Consider the following 16,910-nt stretch of genomic DNA (forward strand, 5'->3'; position numbering starts at 1 on the left):
TTAGTTTAGGCTTATGAGACTGTTATTTGAGATTTGTATTGCTGGTTATGATTTTAAGAACTTTCATTGTTTTAATGTATGTCAATATATTTAAGATATGCCTTAAATATGCCCTTAAAGGGCTTAAAATATCATATCTGGTATAATACATTATTGAAAAAAGTTGTTTAGTTTTCATATAACAGTATATTCGGCAATAAATTTTACTGGGTACAGGTACGAGGTAAACTACATTTATACTATAAGTAATGCCAGTAGATTAATCATCATTGTCACGTGGTAAACCCAGGAATGCAAGTCGTGCATGCAAAGTGATTTGTTTATATTTATAAAATAAAAATATCAATCTACTTGCGTTATTTATAGTGTGTATATTGCTATGTCACCTATTTCTCGAGGTACTTTCTATTTCACATCACGAAATTTTATTACCAAATGAACTGAAAATATAACTTTTTTCAAGTTATGTAATATACCAGTCATGATATTTTAATCAATATAAACTAATAATTGTAAAAAAAATAGTATTTAGAACTTTTTTTTTTTTTTTTTCGTCATTCATGGTTGACTGTCCCTTTAATATTCTAATACAAAAATGTTTTTCCAGTACATTCTCATATACCTTATATTAACTGCAGGTGCCAGAAGGTGACCCACTTAAAGCTGACCATACGGTGCCAGATTGCCTTGAAATCAAAACGTCCAAATAGCGGAGCTGGTCTTGGAGTATTTTCCAGGAGGGACTGGAATCCAGGGTCATGTTTGGACCGTATGGGGGCGATATCGTTGCTGACAACCAGAAGTCAGGATATTCCTGGCAGGTAAAGGAGAGGTTATGCTTAGCTTGATGCATAGATACCTTTTTTAGCTTGAAATGCAGGGGTTATTTCATTAAGTCTAAAAGTCTTGACAATAAAGAGCTGCATTTTCAACAAATTCATTAGCTATCTAGCAGTCTATAAAGGGGATTTTTGTGTATTATGCCACCACATTGTGGGAGGCATTAACATGGTACTTGTCAGTCTGTCCCTCAGCATGTCTGTTCACCAGGAAGCTTGTAATTTCAACTTTTAACTAATGGGCGGATCTCGTGCAAATTGTTTAATGACACTTGTAGATGATACTGAAAAAAGGTATGGGGACTAACAGGAGTATGGACAGGATTAAGGCCCTTTGTCTGTTTTATAAGTCCTTACACATGTGTCTTCTCTGTAACTATTTGGTGAATCTTCCTCAAACTTTCAAAGATGAATGACCTAAATGCATAGATGATTGCAACGAAATGAACTTTGGCTGCAGCGAGTTTTGGCAGAATTATGGCATTTGTCTGTTTTACACATCTTTAATTGCTGGGTTGATCTAGTTCAAGTTTTCACAGTTGAGGTATCTTTATTTTCTGGAGATAATTGTCATGAGATATACTTTTTCTGTGACAATGTTTTGGCAGAGTTAGGGCCCTTTGTCTGGTTTACCACTGTAGAATATATAGTTCCAAACTTAAGTCTTCAATGCCTCGTAGTGCTTGGCAGATTTTGCTCAGACTTTGAGAGCTGATTGTCCTTAGTGTGTAGATTATTGTTAAGAGAGTAATTTCAACTGCAACAGTTTTGGCTCAATTATGGCATATTTTCTATTTGTCTGTTGTAGAAATAATATTGATTTGTCCGTGTCCAAACATGTTGTTTTGCCATTAATATCTGTGACGCATTTCAAGTTGATTTAACTATTTTGTGTTCTATATAATCATGCTGGCATGAATAGATTTTACACATCTTGTGAAATTGATTCATTCATTATAATCCCCCCCCCCCTATAGGCTTAGGGATATTGTTTTGGCGTTGTCCGTCCGTCTGTCTGTCCGACTTTCCCCTCCGTCCGTCCGGCACTTTTGTGTCCAGAGCCATATCTTGGAAGTGCTTTGGCGGATTTCATTAAAACTTGGTATGAGTATATATATGGATAAGAGGATGATGCATGCCAAATGGCATTGTACACCATTTTTTAATAACAGAGTTAGGGCCCTTTGTATCTTAAAAAAATGCTTTTTAGCAGTGTCAAATATAACAACTTTTGTATCAAGAAGCATATTGGCGGGGGATATCAATTCAACGAATTTGCTTGTTTAAAATTAGTGTGCAATTCAAGGATGTGAATTACTATACTATTTTACATGAAAGAAACTTAAAAATGAAGAACAAATTACTAAGTCTGTTTGTGCTGATGAAAATAGTGTATGATAACTGCCACTATTAAGTTTAGAATTGCATGTTTGGCATTCTAGTCTAAAAATGGAATTTGCTCTTAAAAACTTGGTGTATAAGGTATCATGTTTTCTTGTGTATCCATCTTGTTTAGTTGTTGTTTTTGATGGTAAGATTCTATGCAATTCAGACCTTAAAGGAAGGCAAACCAAGCCATTTTGTGGATGCCCAGAACAAGGCCACCCTCTAACTGGATGAGATACGTGAACTGTGCAATGACAGAGGCAGATCAGAACCTTGTGGCGTTTCAGTACAAAGGAGGCATACTAGTTACTGCACATTGAAGGCCATTTTCACCAGGTATACAGGCATGAAGTATGACTAAAGATATGTGATATTCAATGAAGTTTTGTCTGATTAGAGCAGTCTCACCTTGGCAATACGGGTTCAATTCCCTGAACCAGCGAATATGAGTTTGCTTGCATGTTCCCATACAGGAAAGGTGTGGTTTTCTCCGGGTTCTCTTGAGTTTCCCCACAGCTCAAGGGCATCACCAATATTAAATACTTTGGGTATTAGATAAATAGTTGGAACATTGGAGCTGTAATCAAACTTCTCAAGTCTGAAATTTGTCTGAGATTCACTCCAGGACCTTGCATACAGCAGCCTCAGACCTTTTAAACGTCAAGATATGAGCACGTTTTTTCTGTCCTTCACACTTTTGGTTCCATCGCGTATAAGTTTTGAATGTTAAAATATATTTCCTATTATGAGCTATGTTTAACAAAATGTGTTTGGCTAACAAAGAATATTACATGCCCTAATTTGTAAGATAATAAATATTTGTTGTCTAGGTTTTTATGACAACAAAAGAAGGTTTGCATCAAAAAAAGTATTGAAAGTAGAAAATGTAAATTCTTTTGAAAACATCCCTGTTTTCAGTGTGCCTTCCAGTGTTACATCGCTAGTTTATGTGGATATAAAATCACATATTTTTCAAAACTTCTTCAAATGTTTTCTTCTCTCTTCTAAAACTGTAAGTAATTGATGTGAGCTTTGAATTGCTGTAGAAATTTATCAAATCAATGCATGTTTATTTTTCAACAAAAGTTGGAAACAAAGAGATGTAACAAAAAATGTCTGGCCAGAAAAAAAACGTGCTCACATACACAACAATGCTTTTGACTATGTCTTGTTGGATATGAGGCTATTTAATTTGTGAACAAATACACAAATAATTGGGCTGTGCTCTGTGAAAACGGGGGTTTAATGCATGTGTGTAAAGTGTCGTCCCAGACGACATTTTCCGCTTTAAGATATTTTTCATTTAAAAGTAGTATGCTGTTAGCAAAAATCCAGTTTAGGCGGAAAGTGTCGTCCCTGATAAGCCTGTGCAACTGCACAGGCTAATCTGGTACATCACTTTACGCACATGCATTACACCTTTTTTACAGATTGAGGCTCAATTGTTTGTTTTACACCTTGCCTTCTAGGCTACCATTCCATTTAAAAACATAAAAAAAATACAAATAGCAATAAAACATAAATAACTATAAAAAAATGCTTGACTTAAAACCTGTTCTTCAATTACTAATAGTTTAATGTAATAAATTAAAGCACATGTTCGTTTCCAGAAAGAAATGTGTGGTATAATTCACATTTGTGACAATGTCTAGTTAAGGTATTGATTGTTTCTATGACATTAAAAAAAAAACTTGTTCATATTTCTGTTGCTACAGGAGAGGAACTATTGGTCTGGTACGGAGATGAATTCGCCAGAAAACTTGGCCTCATCAGAGACAGAAACATATGCAGTTATTATTGTGAGGAGTGTGATTTTGCGTGTAAACAAAGTGGTCATTTGAAGAGACACATGAGGATACATACAGGAGAAAGACCGTACAAGTGTGAGGAGTGTGATTTTGCGTGTAAACAAAGTGGTCATTTGAAGATACACATGAGGATACATACAGGAGAAAGACCCTACACGTGTAAGATGTGTGATTATGCATGTAAAGAGAGTATTTCATTGAAGACACACATGATGATACATACAGGAGAGAGACCGTTCAAGTGTGAGGTGTGTGAGTATGCTTGTCACCAGAGTGATACCTTGAAGACACACATGATGATACATACAGGAGAAAAACCGTACAAGTGTGAGGAGTGTGATTTTGCGTGTAAACAAAGTGGTGATTTGAAGAGACACATGAGGATACATACAGAAGAAAGACCGTACAAGTGTGAGGAGTGTGATTATGCATGTAACGATAGTGGTAACTTAAAGAAACACATGAGGATACATACAGGAGTAAGACCGTACAAGTGTGAGGAGTGTGATTTTGCGTGTAACGATAGTGGTAACTTGAAGACACACATGAGGATACATACAGGAGAAAAACCGTACAAGTGTGAGGTGTGTGATTTTGCGTGTAAACAAAGTGGTCATTTGAAGATACACATGAGGATACATACATTAGAGAGACCGTACAAGTGTGAGGTGTGTGATTTTGCATGTAAACAAAGTGGTGATTTGAAGAGACACATGAGGATACATACAGAAGAAAGACCGTACAAGTGTAAGGAGTGTGATTATGCATGTAACGATAGTGGTAACTTGAAGAAACACATGAGGATACATACAGGAGTAAGACCGTACAAGTGTGAGGAGTGTGATTTTGCGTGTAACGATAGTGGTAACTTGAAGACACACATGTGGATACATACAGGAGAAAGACCGTACAAGTGTGAGGTGTGTGATTTTGCGTGTAAACAAAGTGGTCATTTGAAGAGACACATGAGGATACATACATTAGAGAGACCGTACAAGTGTGGGGTGTGTGATTTTGCGTGTAAACAAAGTGATCATTTGAAGAGACACATGATGATACATACAGGAGAAAGACCGTACAAGTGTGAGGAGTGTGATTATGCATGTCACAATAGTGGTAACTTGAAGAAACACATGAGGATACATACAGGAGAAAGACCGTACAAGTGTGAGGTGTGTGATTTTGCGTGTAACAAAGTGGTGATTTGAAGACACACATGATGATACATACAGGAGAAAAACCGTACAAGTGTGAGGTGTGTGATTTTGCGTGTAAACAAAGTGGTGATTTGAAGAGACACATGAGGATACATACAGAAGAAAGACCGTACAAGTGTGAGGAGTGTGATTATGCATGTCACAATAGTGGTAACTTGAAGAAACACATGAGGATACATACAGGAAAAAGACCGTACAAGTGTGAGGTGTGTGATTTTGCGTGTAAACAAAGTGGTGATTTGAAGAGACACATGATGATACATACAGGAGAAAGACCGTACAAGTGTGAGGAGTGTGATTATGCTTGTAAAGAAAGTGGTGTTTTGAAGATACACATGATGAGGATACATACATTAGAGAGACCATACAAGTGTGGGGTGTGTGATTTTGCGTGTCAACAAAGTAGGTCATTGAAGACACACATGATGATACATACAGGCGAGAGACCGTACAAGTGTGGGGTGTGTAATTTTGCGTGTCAACAAAGTAGGTCATTGAAGACACACATGATGATACATACAGGCGAGAGACCGTACAAGTGTGAGGAGTGTGATTATGCATGTAAACAAAGTGGTAATTTGAAGATACACATGATGAGGATACATACATTAGAGAGACCATACAAGTGTGGGGTGTGTGATTTTGCGTGTCAACAAAGTAGGTCATTGAAGACACACATGAGGATACATACAGGCGAGAGACCGTACAAGTGTGAGGAGTGTGATTATGCATGTAAGCAAAGTGGTAATTTGAAGACACACATGATGAGGATACATACATTAGAGAGACCATACAAGTGTGGGGTGTGTGATTTTGTGTGTCAACAAAGTAGGTCATTGAAGACACACATGATGATACATACAGGCGAGAGACCGTACAAGTGTTAGGTGTGTGGTTATGCATGTATCCAGAGTGATTGCATGAAGAAACACACAAAGAAACATATTTGGTTGTACCATAGTGACCATAGTGATAATTTGAAGAAACGCATGAGGATACATACAGGAGGTGTGTGGCTATCCATGTATCTTTGGGAGGAAGATGTTTAAAAGTTTTATGCGTGTGGTTATCCATGTATCTTAGGGAGGAAGACTTTAAATTGTGTTAGGTGTGTGGTTATCCATGTATCCATGGGAGGAAGACTTACAAAAGTGTTAGTTGTGTGGTTATCCATGGAATTAAGACTCTAAAGGTTGTTAGGTGTGTGGTTATCCATGTTCCTTGAAAACTTGAAGAGCACACGAGGATAAACAAGAATATAAGAGAAGCAAGAGCTTAATCATTAACATATAACAAAATCTCTGAAACCAGTAGAGACCAAGTGACGTACGTTATTTTACATGACTTTATGACACAATAAATCATTGCTTTGTTAGAGCTGCATTCAATTTAAATTTGTATTTACTTGTCCATTGGTTTTTACAATTTAATATGAACAGTGACTGATGCGCACACATCTCCTTACCTGCTTTGCCCATCTTCAATTTTAAAATCTCCGTCGCATAATTCACTATACACTTCACTTTGGACAAATGGCGTACTGTTGTTCATATATCACATGAGTTTCATTATGAAGGCAATTAAGATGTTATCAATAAGGTCGCGCACGGTGGAAAACAGGGCGGCGGCCTTTGAAAAGGGCAGTGTGGCGCTGATTTGCTTTGAAAGGGGCAGCGAGGCGCTTCAAAAAAGCGGCGTGGCGCCGCGCCACGCTAAAACGGCCTGGATAAAACACTATTCATACAATGTAATTTGCATTTAAAGAGATACTTTTTATGCCCCCGGTAGGGTGGCACATAGCAGTTGAACTGTCCGTCAGTCAGTATGTCAGTCAGTATGTCAGTCTGTCCGTCCGTCCGAAAAAACTTTAACATTGGCCATAACTTTTTCACTATTGAAGATAGCAACTTGATATTTGGCATGCATGTGTATCTCATGGAGCTGAGCATTTTGAGTGGTGAAAGGTGAAGGTCAAGGACATCCTTCAAGGTCAAATGTCAAATATATGGCGTCTGTCAATCCGAAAACTTTTACCTTGGCCATAACTTTTTCAATATTGAAGATAGCAACTTGATATTTGGCATGCATGTGCATCTCATGGAGCTGCACATTTTGAGTGGTGAAAGGTGAAGGTGAAGGTCATCCTTCAAGGTCAAATGTCTAATATATGGCGTCTGTCTGTCCGTCCAAAAACTTTAACATTGGCCATAACTTTTTCACTATTGAAGATAGCAACTTGATAATTGGCATGCATGTGTATCTCATGGAGCTGAACATTTCGAGTGGGGAAAGGTGAAGGTCATCCTTCAAGGTCAAAGGTCAAAAAAAATATTCAAAGCAGCATTCTCATGAAGCTGCACATTTTGAGTGGTGGGGAATTCAAGGTCAAGGTCATCCTTCAAGGTCAAAGGTCAAAAAAAAAATAAAAAAATTTCAAAGTGGCGCAATAGGAGGCATTGTGTTTCTGACGAACACATCTCTTGTTTATCTTATTTAGATAAAGAGCTTTTATTATCATTGAGAGCAGATGGCGGAGTACTTAAATTTGGGTTAGTTTAAACTCGCTTCCGTTTATAGGGGTTTGCATAGCATTAGCATTGCCTTTCAGTAATAGGTGTTTTGTTGAATACTTGAATGTCATTTATGACATGTAGATAATTGCCTTGTTCATTCTTACCTTTTTCGAGGTTTGCTAAATATTTGTTCAAGTTTTTTTTCATTGTGTTCTACGTGTTATACTCACGCTCTTAGGATTATTCCATCAAGATGTTTATGGATAATGTCTTTTTACACTTGCTTTGAATGATTTCACTTTTCATAATGGTTTTGCCAATGGTATTTGTGTTATGTAATTGTCTGTCAAATGTGTCAAGATCATATAGTGTTTTTCTTCTTTTGCATGTTTTTTTTACGTATAAATTTAAATGAGGCGTTTATTCTTGTTTATGTAATATTGTGTAAGTTACCTTTTAAAATCTCCAATAAAGTACTTTGGTTTGCAACCGTGCGTTTTGTCTCGTGTTTTATTTGAGCTCGATAGTGTGCAGGGCTCAACATTAACGGTTGTCCTATTGCCCCTGGCAATGAAATGTTGGGTCCAGGCAAGTTACTTTATAATCTAGTTGTCCGCCTGGGCAAGTGCAAAAAAGACCAAAGCGTTTAATTTAAACTTTAATTAGACTTTAATTGCTGTAATCATTTTGTTAAATGTGCAAAAATAAAAAAGGTTTTGTGGTGTATCATTTTGATTTTTATTAAAAAATATGAGGTTAACAGTTAATGTGATATTTCATGTTTGGGCAAATGGCTTTACGTTCAGGGTAAGTAGATTTACTAAGTACATGTACTTGCCCGGCAGGGCAAGTTGGTTTTTAGGTAAATGATAAGCCCTGGTGTGCATATAATACAATGCACATATATAAATACTTATGTTCCGTAGTACTGGTAAACCAGCTAGCCCAGGAAAAAAAGTGTTGAGTTTGTTAACCCTTTGAACGCTGAAACCAGATTTTGAAGGCCTTTGCAAACAGTTTGGATCCAGATGAGACGCCACAGAACGTGGCATCTCATCAGGATCCAAACTGTTCGCTATTCTGATAGTTTTCTTTTGAAAAAAAAATCGAAGAAAATGCTAATTTTAGAAATTTAGCAGACGACATTTTAGCAGACGACATATTTCCCAGCATGCAAAGGGTTAACAAACCATGATATTAATGAAATACTTTTTGAAAACGGCCATAAAACAACTAAACAAAACAACAAACACTGTTTGAGGACCTCATGTGATCTGCTACTTCTCATAAAACAACTAAACAAAACAACAAACACTGTTTGAGGACCTCATGTGATCTGCTACTCCTCATAAAACAACTAAACACAGCAACAAACACTGTTTGAGGACCTCGTGTGATCTGCTACTCCTCATAAAACAACTAAACAAAGCAACAAACACTGTTTGAGGACCTCTTGTGATCTGCTACTCCTCATAAAACAACTAAACAAAGCAACAAACACTGTTTGAGGACCTCTTGTGATCTGCTACTCCTCATAAAACAACTAAACAAAGCAACAAACACTGTTTGAGGACCTCTTGTGATCTGCTACTCCTCACAAAACAACTAAACAAAGCAACAAACACTGTTTGAGGACCTCTTGTGATCTGCTACTCCTCAAAAAACAACTAAACAATGCAACAAACACTGTTTGGGGACCTCTTGTGATCTGCTACTCCTCATAAAACAACTAAACAATGCAACAAACACTGTTTGAGGACCTCTTGTGATCTGCTACTCCTCATAAAACAACTCAACAAAACAACAAACACTGTTTGAGGACCTCTTGTGATCTGCTACTCCTCATAAAACAACTCAAGAAAACAACACTGTTTGAGGACCTCTTGTGATCTGCTACTCCTCATTCAAATCATTATGATCACCTTGGCATACTAGTTTGCAAAAAGTTACCAAAAGTGTCCATATGCCAAATATGCATGCTACAGCTACCAATCTATTCCACGCAATTTAACAGGCCAGGCAAATTATAGTACAAACTGACCCAGAAGTTTTCAGGGGCCATGACAGCTAGTGTTATTTAACATTTTTTTCCCAACTTATGTGAGTTTCCTAAATAAATAAGGTAGGAGTTCTGGCACACACTCAGGGTCTTACATAATGCAGCCTTATGCGCGGAAGAACCTCATAAACTTGATTTACACACTTTCAACTCATTTTCGGTGAATCACACTTGCATACTGTTTATATGTGTACTTATTATTTTACCTTTAATTGCATGCATGCTGTCATATATATTTAAAGAGACTTTTTAACATGGCTAAAAGACAATTTTAAAAGATACGTCCTGGATTCAAAAACAACTACATGCATTATATTCAAACAAGCAAAATAACACTCCTGTCTGAAACATATGTTAAGAATATTTGTTCTTTTATTGATAAGTCATAAATCAAAATCGGAAATATCGTTAAAAAAGCATGTGTTATGCGTTATTCTTTACATTTGCATTTATAATGGACAAACAACCATTCAATATCAAAACCTGCGTTTTGTAATGGAAGCACGTTATCTATTCATTTTAGTGGTCCCAGGTTCTAGCTTAAGGGCAGGCACATTTTTTAATTCTATCGTTTTTACTTGTTAGCTCACCTGAGCACAACGTGCTCATGATGAGCTTTTGTGATCGCCTTTTGTCCGTTGTGCAGCGTCAACATTTGCCTTGTTAACTCTCCAGAGGCCACACTTATTGTCAAATATTCATGAAATATCTTGGATGAGTTCGAAAATGGTTAGGTTTGCTTGAAAAACATGGCTGCCAAGGGGCGGGGCATTTTTTCTTATAAGGCTAAATACGGCTATAGTGAAATCTTGTTAACACACTAGAGGCCACATTTATTGTCTCATCTTTGAGATTATTGGACTAGTTCGAAAATGATGCCGGTTGGTTAAAAAACATGACCGCCAGGGCGAGGCATTTTTCCTTATACATGTATTGGGGCCTCGGCTACAATAGACATGGGTCCGCAACTGCACTTATATTGGGACCATGGCTAAAATAGACATGCGTCTGCGATTGCAATTATATTGAAACCACAGCTGCAATAGACATTGGTCTGTGGTTGCAATTATATTTCCCATCGCGAGCTCAATAAGATATTAAAAGCGGCTTCAATAGACATTGAGCCGCGGCAGAAAGTGGAATGGGGAAGCGGCCTTGAACAAGAAACCAACATACATGTCGGAAATCGGCGGATTACTGCTTTCACGGTTATTGAATACGGGAAAAGTTGAACTGTATTTCAATCTCATACAAGTGTTTAAATGGTTTATACAATAGATCAATAACCATAGAACAGCCAAAGCGGCACAAACATAATCCGCGGCTACGCCACGGCCAGATTATTAGTCCGCGGCGGCCGAATCGTGTGTTCACGCGTCGTATCGCCGTGGCACTCGGCATCGATCCGCGCAACGACGCCGAGTCTGTATTAACCTCGCGTACTTTCGCGGAGTAAATCCGCCGCATACGTACGCGGCGGATCGAGTGAAAAGATATCCACCTACATGTACATACATGTATGTGTAGCGTAGATTTAATTACGCGCAGCTGTTTATATTTCGTTCGCTTATTATAATTAAATTTGTAATCCGAAACACACTTCCGAATTTTAATGCTAACGCGTCCTTTGGCGAATTCTAGCGTCAAATAAACACTGCTAAAATATCCTTTGTTTCATAAAATGCGCGCGAAAATTATGCAGACATGTAGAACGTCGTTTGGAAAGTTTGGGTGTATTTTGTGTTGTATAAATACATGAACATCACGTCAGGCGTAAATCGCGTGTTCAGTGGAAAAAAACCGCCCCGATTAGACGTTATTTCATCATCTCTATAAATAGTAGCAAATGCCAAAATGTATTTGATACTTAAGGAAATATCGAGAATGTTTGTGTATCGTAAATATTTACTAGCATTTGCTTTAAAACTGGAATATACGGGATTATCGGGTAATTAGTAGCGATATTAACTGTATAATATGAGCAAAATAAAACGTATTTATATACGCATATTCAAACAATAGTTATAATAAGCTGATAATTAACAAAACAACAAATACGTCGTCACCGTCTTGATTATTGATGTGGCTTCAAACTGCTAATTTTCTCAGCTAAAATATAATAGCAGAATCAACATGCAATTAATTTATAAATCCACCATATGCTGGAGCTTTGACCACATGTATGTGCGAAAACATAATTACGTGACCTTGTTTATGTGTGAAATACATACACTACGGGCGGGAAACAAACTTAATTGGCCAGACACATTAACCATGCTTACATGTATATGCTAATACAATCCGCGTACAATAAATATATTATGATTTTAATTATTATTATAATTGTTCTTTCAAAATTTGTTAACTACATGTAACTAATATTTTTAAAAAGATTTTTTATTTCATGATGCGCATCGACTCGGCATCATGTCGCGGATCGCGGAATGCCTCGGCGGACAGATGCGAAGTTTCGCGGCGAAATGCGACTTGCCGCCGCATACTGACGCGGCTTCAACGACTGACGCGGCATCGACTCGTTTCGCCTTGCCGCCGCGGATCGCGAAATACGTTTGTTCCGCTTTGGCTGTACTGTATACAAACCATCGATGCCTTGAGACCGAAGAACCTCGTGAAGAATTACCCTTCCCGAAAAAGTGTGTAAAATGCGCATTTAATGCGCATTTAATGCGCATAAAACGCAGCGGTATTGGCACCGTATTATTCACTTTACCAAGTGCATTTTTCTGTGCAAAAAAGTGTGTTTTTTCTGCATTTTTCACTCAAAAAATACACTTTTCAAGTGTATTAATGCGCTTAAGTGTATTTTTAAGTGTATTTAAGTGTACTAAAGTGCTCTAATATGCTTCAGTTTTATTTGTTCCCCAGAAACTGCACTTCAAGTGTATTTAAGTGCATTTTAACTGCGTTAATTAAGTGCATTAATACACTCATGTGTATTTTTTTATACTAAAAAATACGCTCAAGCGTATTTTTGAGTGTATTAGTGCACTTAAAATACACTCAAGTGTATTTTATAAAAAAATACGCTCAAGCGTATTTTTAAGCGTATTAGTGCACTTAAAATACACTCAACTGTATTTTATAAAAAATACGCTCAAGTGTATTTTTAAGCGTATTAATGCACTTAAAATACACTCAAGTGTATTTTATATAAAAAACACGCTCAAGTGTATTTTTAAGCGTATTAGTGCACTTAAAATACACTCAAGTGTATTTTATAAAAAATACGCTCAAGTGTATTTTTAAGCGTATTAGTGCACTTAAAATTCACTCAAGTGTATCTTTTTAAAACGAGTATTTTTAAGACAGATAAAGATACACTTAAGTGTATCTTTGAAAATTGAGTATTTTAAAAATACATTCATTTGGATATGAAAAGTGACCAGTTTAAATATGAACTGAAACAAGTACAGCAAATAAACTTTGTAAATAAACATATTTATTAACATTAAATAACATATCTACATTCAACGAAATCACAGCATACAATCAGGCATTTTTACAAAGGTTAAATAATCATTTTAACTTATGTGGGTTGTTTAATTTTATGAGCAGACAAATTTCAACAATAAGACCATTAATATAATGTGAAGATAAGAAATAATTCAGTACAAGCCTGCTATTAAAGACATTGCTGTCCTTTAACTTCAGTTATTTCCTATAGTGTTCTGATTAAGTCAAATGATTAAAAATACACAGAATATTAGAGTTATACTTATTTTTAAGAAGATACACTTGTACAGAAAGCGTATTTTTGACAAATAAGAAGATACACTTAAATGCACAAAAATGCACTTCTTGCATAAAAAGATACGCTTTGTCTACAAAAGATACACTTGTTTTGAAAAAGATACACTTCTTAGATAAAAAAGTACAGAAACATACGCTTGAAGAAAATGAAGATACAGAAAAAATGCACTTTAGTGCACTTACTAATGAAAAAGGTGCAGAATTAATACACTTTTAATACACTTTTAGTAAAAAGCGCAGAAAAAATACACTTTTTTAAGCGTATTTTGGTAAAAAGCGTATTTTATTTTGGGAAGGGTATTGGCAACGTCCTTTACCTGGAGTATATATCCGTTCTATGCACATTGTATAAAGAGACACACTTATAAGTAAAGCCAAAACATTTGCAATAAAACATTGCGATTCAACAGAAAACATCAGTCATTCATAAACTTTTATTTCTTAAAGTAAAACTCGGAATGCAAGATCAATTATCACAAAACAAGTGGACAGTGCAATGAACAGTAAACAAGCTGTTAACAGATACAACAGATCAGGTAGAGTACACAGCAATATGAAAGCCAACATATAACATGGCAAAATATTACAATAAAATTTAGAAACAATCAATTTACATACCACTGTAGATTTTGAAATACAAAAAATGTTCAATACATTTGGGGCTTACATCATGCATAAAAAAGTTGAAATCCGGTCTACACTTCTTTTGAAAAACCATTCTCATTATTAGGTACAACGTTGATCCATTTTATGGACTAATGGTAATTTTGATTAGATAATAAGAGTAGATACGGTATGCAATTTAAACTATTTTCAGCTTTGCTTGTACATGGAAATTAATAGGGTTTTGAAAACCGTAACCCTAAATCTCATTTGGGAGCAAGTCTATGTTCACTGGATCAGTAAATAAATCCATTTAACAGCAGTAAAAAATAGCATATGAACTTTATTAAACGTGGATAAGGTATGGGTTTTAAATACATAAATAAATATGCAATAAAATAAATAGTTGGACGGAGTTTTAAAGTAAACACAGTTCAAGGATTACACAGTACAGGTAGTTTTTTTTTTACTTCTGAGAAGATGAATTTAAACAAAAAACTCAGAACGCATTAAACTAAACTGCATTACTGGCACCAGAAATTCAGTGCAAAATCAGACACTATTAACCATAACTGTTATATCATTTTTTCAATGTCAGCACACATATAAATTATTAGAGTGTATGTACATGTTTCACACATTTTTTTTATCAATTGTAAAGAATATTGTTAAACCAAACATATATGTGGTTAATTTTTGATTGTTATAACCACACAATAATCAGGAAACAAGTGTTTTATCCATTTACATTCATAAACAATTATGTATCAATACACACATTTAAAAATGAAATAATCTTCAAGATAAAAATAAATTAACAGCAGCAATATTTAAACATACACAACTGAACTAGTTTAAAGTCAAATTAACCTAACTTATGAAAGAACATGAACAAACAGAGACCTTGTTCTTTGACTTATTGTTTCAAGCTTAAACAATATGAACATAAAGAAACCTTATCAAAACAATCAAACTTTCAATTTGTCATTTCACATATCTGGTTATTTAATGGAAATGTTAAAAGTTGAAACATTATAACAAGGCATATACAAGGCACATATATTGGTACAATATAGTATAAACAAGACTATTGCCAAGCAATATATGTCCCCTACCGGCTCCACCATTGTCAGAATTATTTTTTTGTTGCCATAGCAACCAGAATTTTTGATGTAGGAACACAATAAAATGATGTGCATAATGTCCACATTGCCATCTAATCGTGTTTCAAGTTTCGTGAAAAAATATTAAGAACTTTAAAAGTTATCGCAGGATCCAGAAAAGTGTCACAGACTCACAGACTCACGGACAGACACACATAGAGCAAACCATAAGACCCCTCCGGTGAAACTGGAAGGGGACAATTAAAACCCTCACATTTTCTCAATTACACAGCCGAGTGATGGTCTGCCATTTCATTCTTAAATAAGGCTTCATCTTTGCTTACACACTATTAAAACAGTACAGTAAATACAAAAATACTGATTATCAGAGTTCAATGTATAATTTACTCTCTTAACAATTCAAAACATATGATGCTTTTCTTACAAGCAAAAATACAAGACATTCAAGGGTTTAACAAAGTCAATATAAAACTAAGCAAAACTTTTAATGGCAAATAACGTAATATTAATAAGATGCAAACTAATGTTAGCAATATTATAACAGAACCAGAAACGAGGCAACGCCATGAAGACAGGTTTTTAAGCATTTTACCAATTAATTAAAATCAATTTTCCTGCCTGTGCATACGAAAACTAGGTATGCATGTAAACTACATAAACACCCAATTTCAACACAATACCTCCATCTTAACTAAAAATACTGAACAGCAGCGCGTTGTATATTTTATGAATCAATTACCATGACCAGAAGGCCCCAATGCAACCCCAAAATAGGTTTGCATGTAAGCAACATACAAACACAATGAGCACAAAACCTTCCTCAAGATATTGAATATAAACTCTTTGCCAATTTTAGTTTGTTTTTGTTTGTTTTGTTTAATGTTGTGTTTGCTGCTTTTTACCATACTTGAATTAGAGGTTGGAGAGAAAGGCTGTAGAAAGGATTTTACGAACTCAGAACACTCCACACACCAGATGTGTCCGGCCTGGGGTTTGAATCTGCCATTGTCAAATTTGTAGTCCAGCCCTCTACCAGCTGAGCTTGCTAGCCCAGTCTATTTTAAGAACAGTGGCCTTGACTTGACTGGCCCTAAATGCCATCCCAACCTATACCTGCATGAAGCTTATAGGGATCTTTTCACGCTTTGGTAAATTGACAAAATTGAAAAAAGTTGTTTCAGATTCGCAAATTTTCGTTTTAGTTATGATATTTGTGAGGAAACAGTAATACTGAACATTTACCATGGTCTAATATAGCCATTATATGCATCTTTTGACGATTTTAAAACCTAAAAATTATAAAGCGTTGCAACGCGAAACGGTTGAATAATTTGGAGAGTTCTGTTTTTGTCGTTAAATTTTGTGAAACTACGAAGATTGCTTATATAAGGTATAAAATACTTCAAATATATGTACTCGGCGGAATAGCTCAGTAGGCTAAAGCGTTTTTACTTCAGGACTCTGGCAGGACTCCAGGGGTCACTGGTTCGAAACCTGGTCCGGGCAATGTTCTTTCCCTTTTTTTAATTTTATTATGGATTTTTTTACTGGAGCTTTTACGATCCAATGTTTACATTTATCGATATAAAG

General features: G+C 35.8%; 1 protein-coding gene across 12 annotated transcripts in view; it reads left to right on the plus strand.

Annotated features, from left to right (window-relative positions):
* LOC127837992 (zinc finger protein 729-like) overlaps positions 1-16,910 on the plus strand; it is a 462,677-nt gene that overhangs the window by 274,529 nt on the left and 171,238 nt on the right. For 4 of the 12 annotated variants that reach the window (XM_052365455.1, XM_052365465.1, XM_052365464.1 and 1 more), the window contains one exon: positions 4,366-5,037. In XM_052365455.1, coding sequence (XP_052221415.1) covers positions 4,366-5,037 — 672 coding nt within the window. Of the gene's footprint in view, positions 1-4,365; positions 5,206-5,288; positions 8,253-16,910 lie in introns of those variants that run through there. The other 8 variants (XM_052365458.1, XM_052365462.1, XM_052365461.1 and 5 more) reach the window with 7 other exon arrangements.

This window comes from Dreissena polymorpha, chromosome 7 (assembly GCF_020536995.1).
Source record: "Dreissena polymorpha isolate Duluth1 chromosome 7, UMN_Dpol_1.0, whole genome shotgun sequence".
In the NCBI taxonomy this organism is placed as follows: domain Eukaryota; kingdom Metazoa; phylum Mollusca; class Bivalvia; order Myida; family Dreissenidae; genus Dreissena; species Dreissena polymorpha.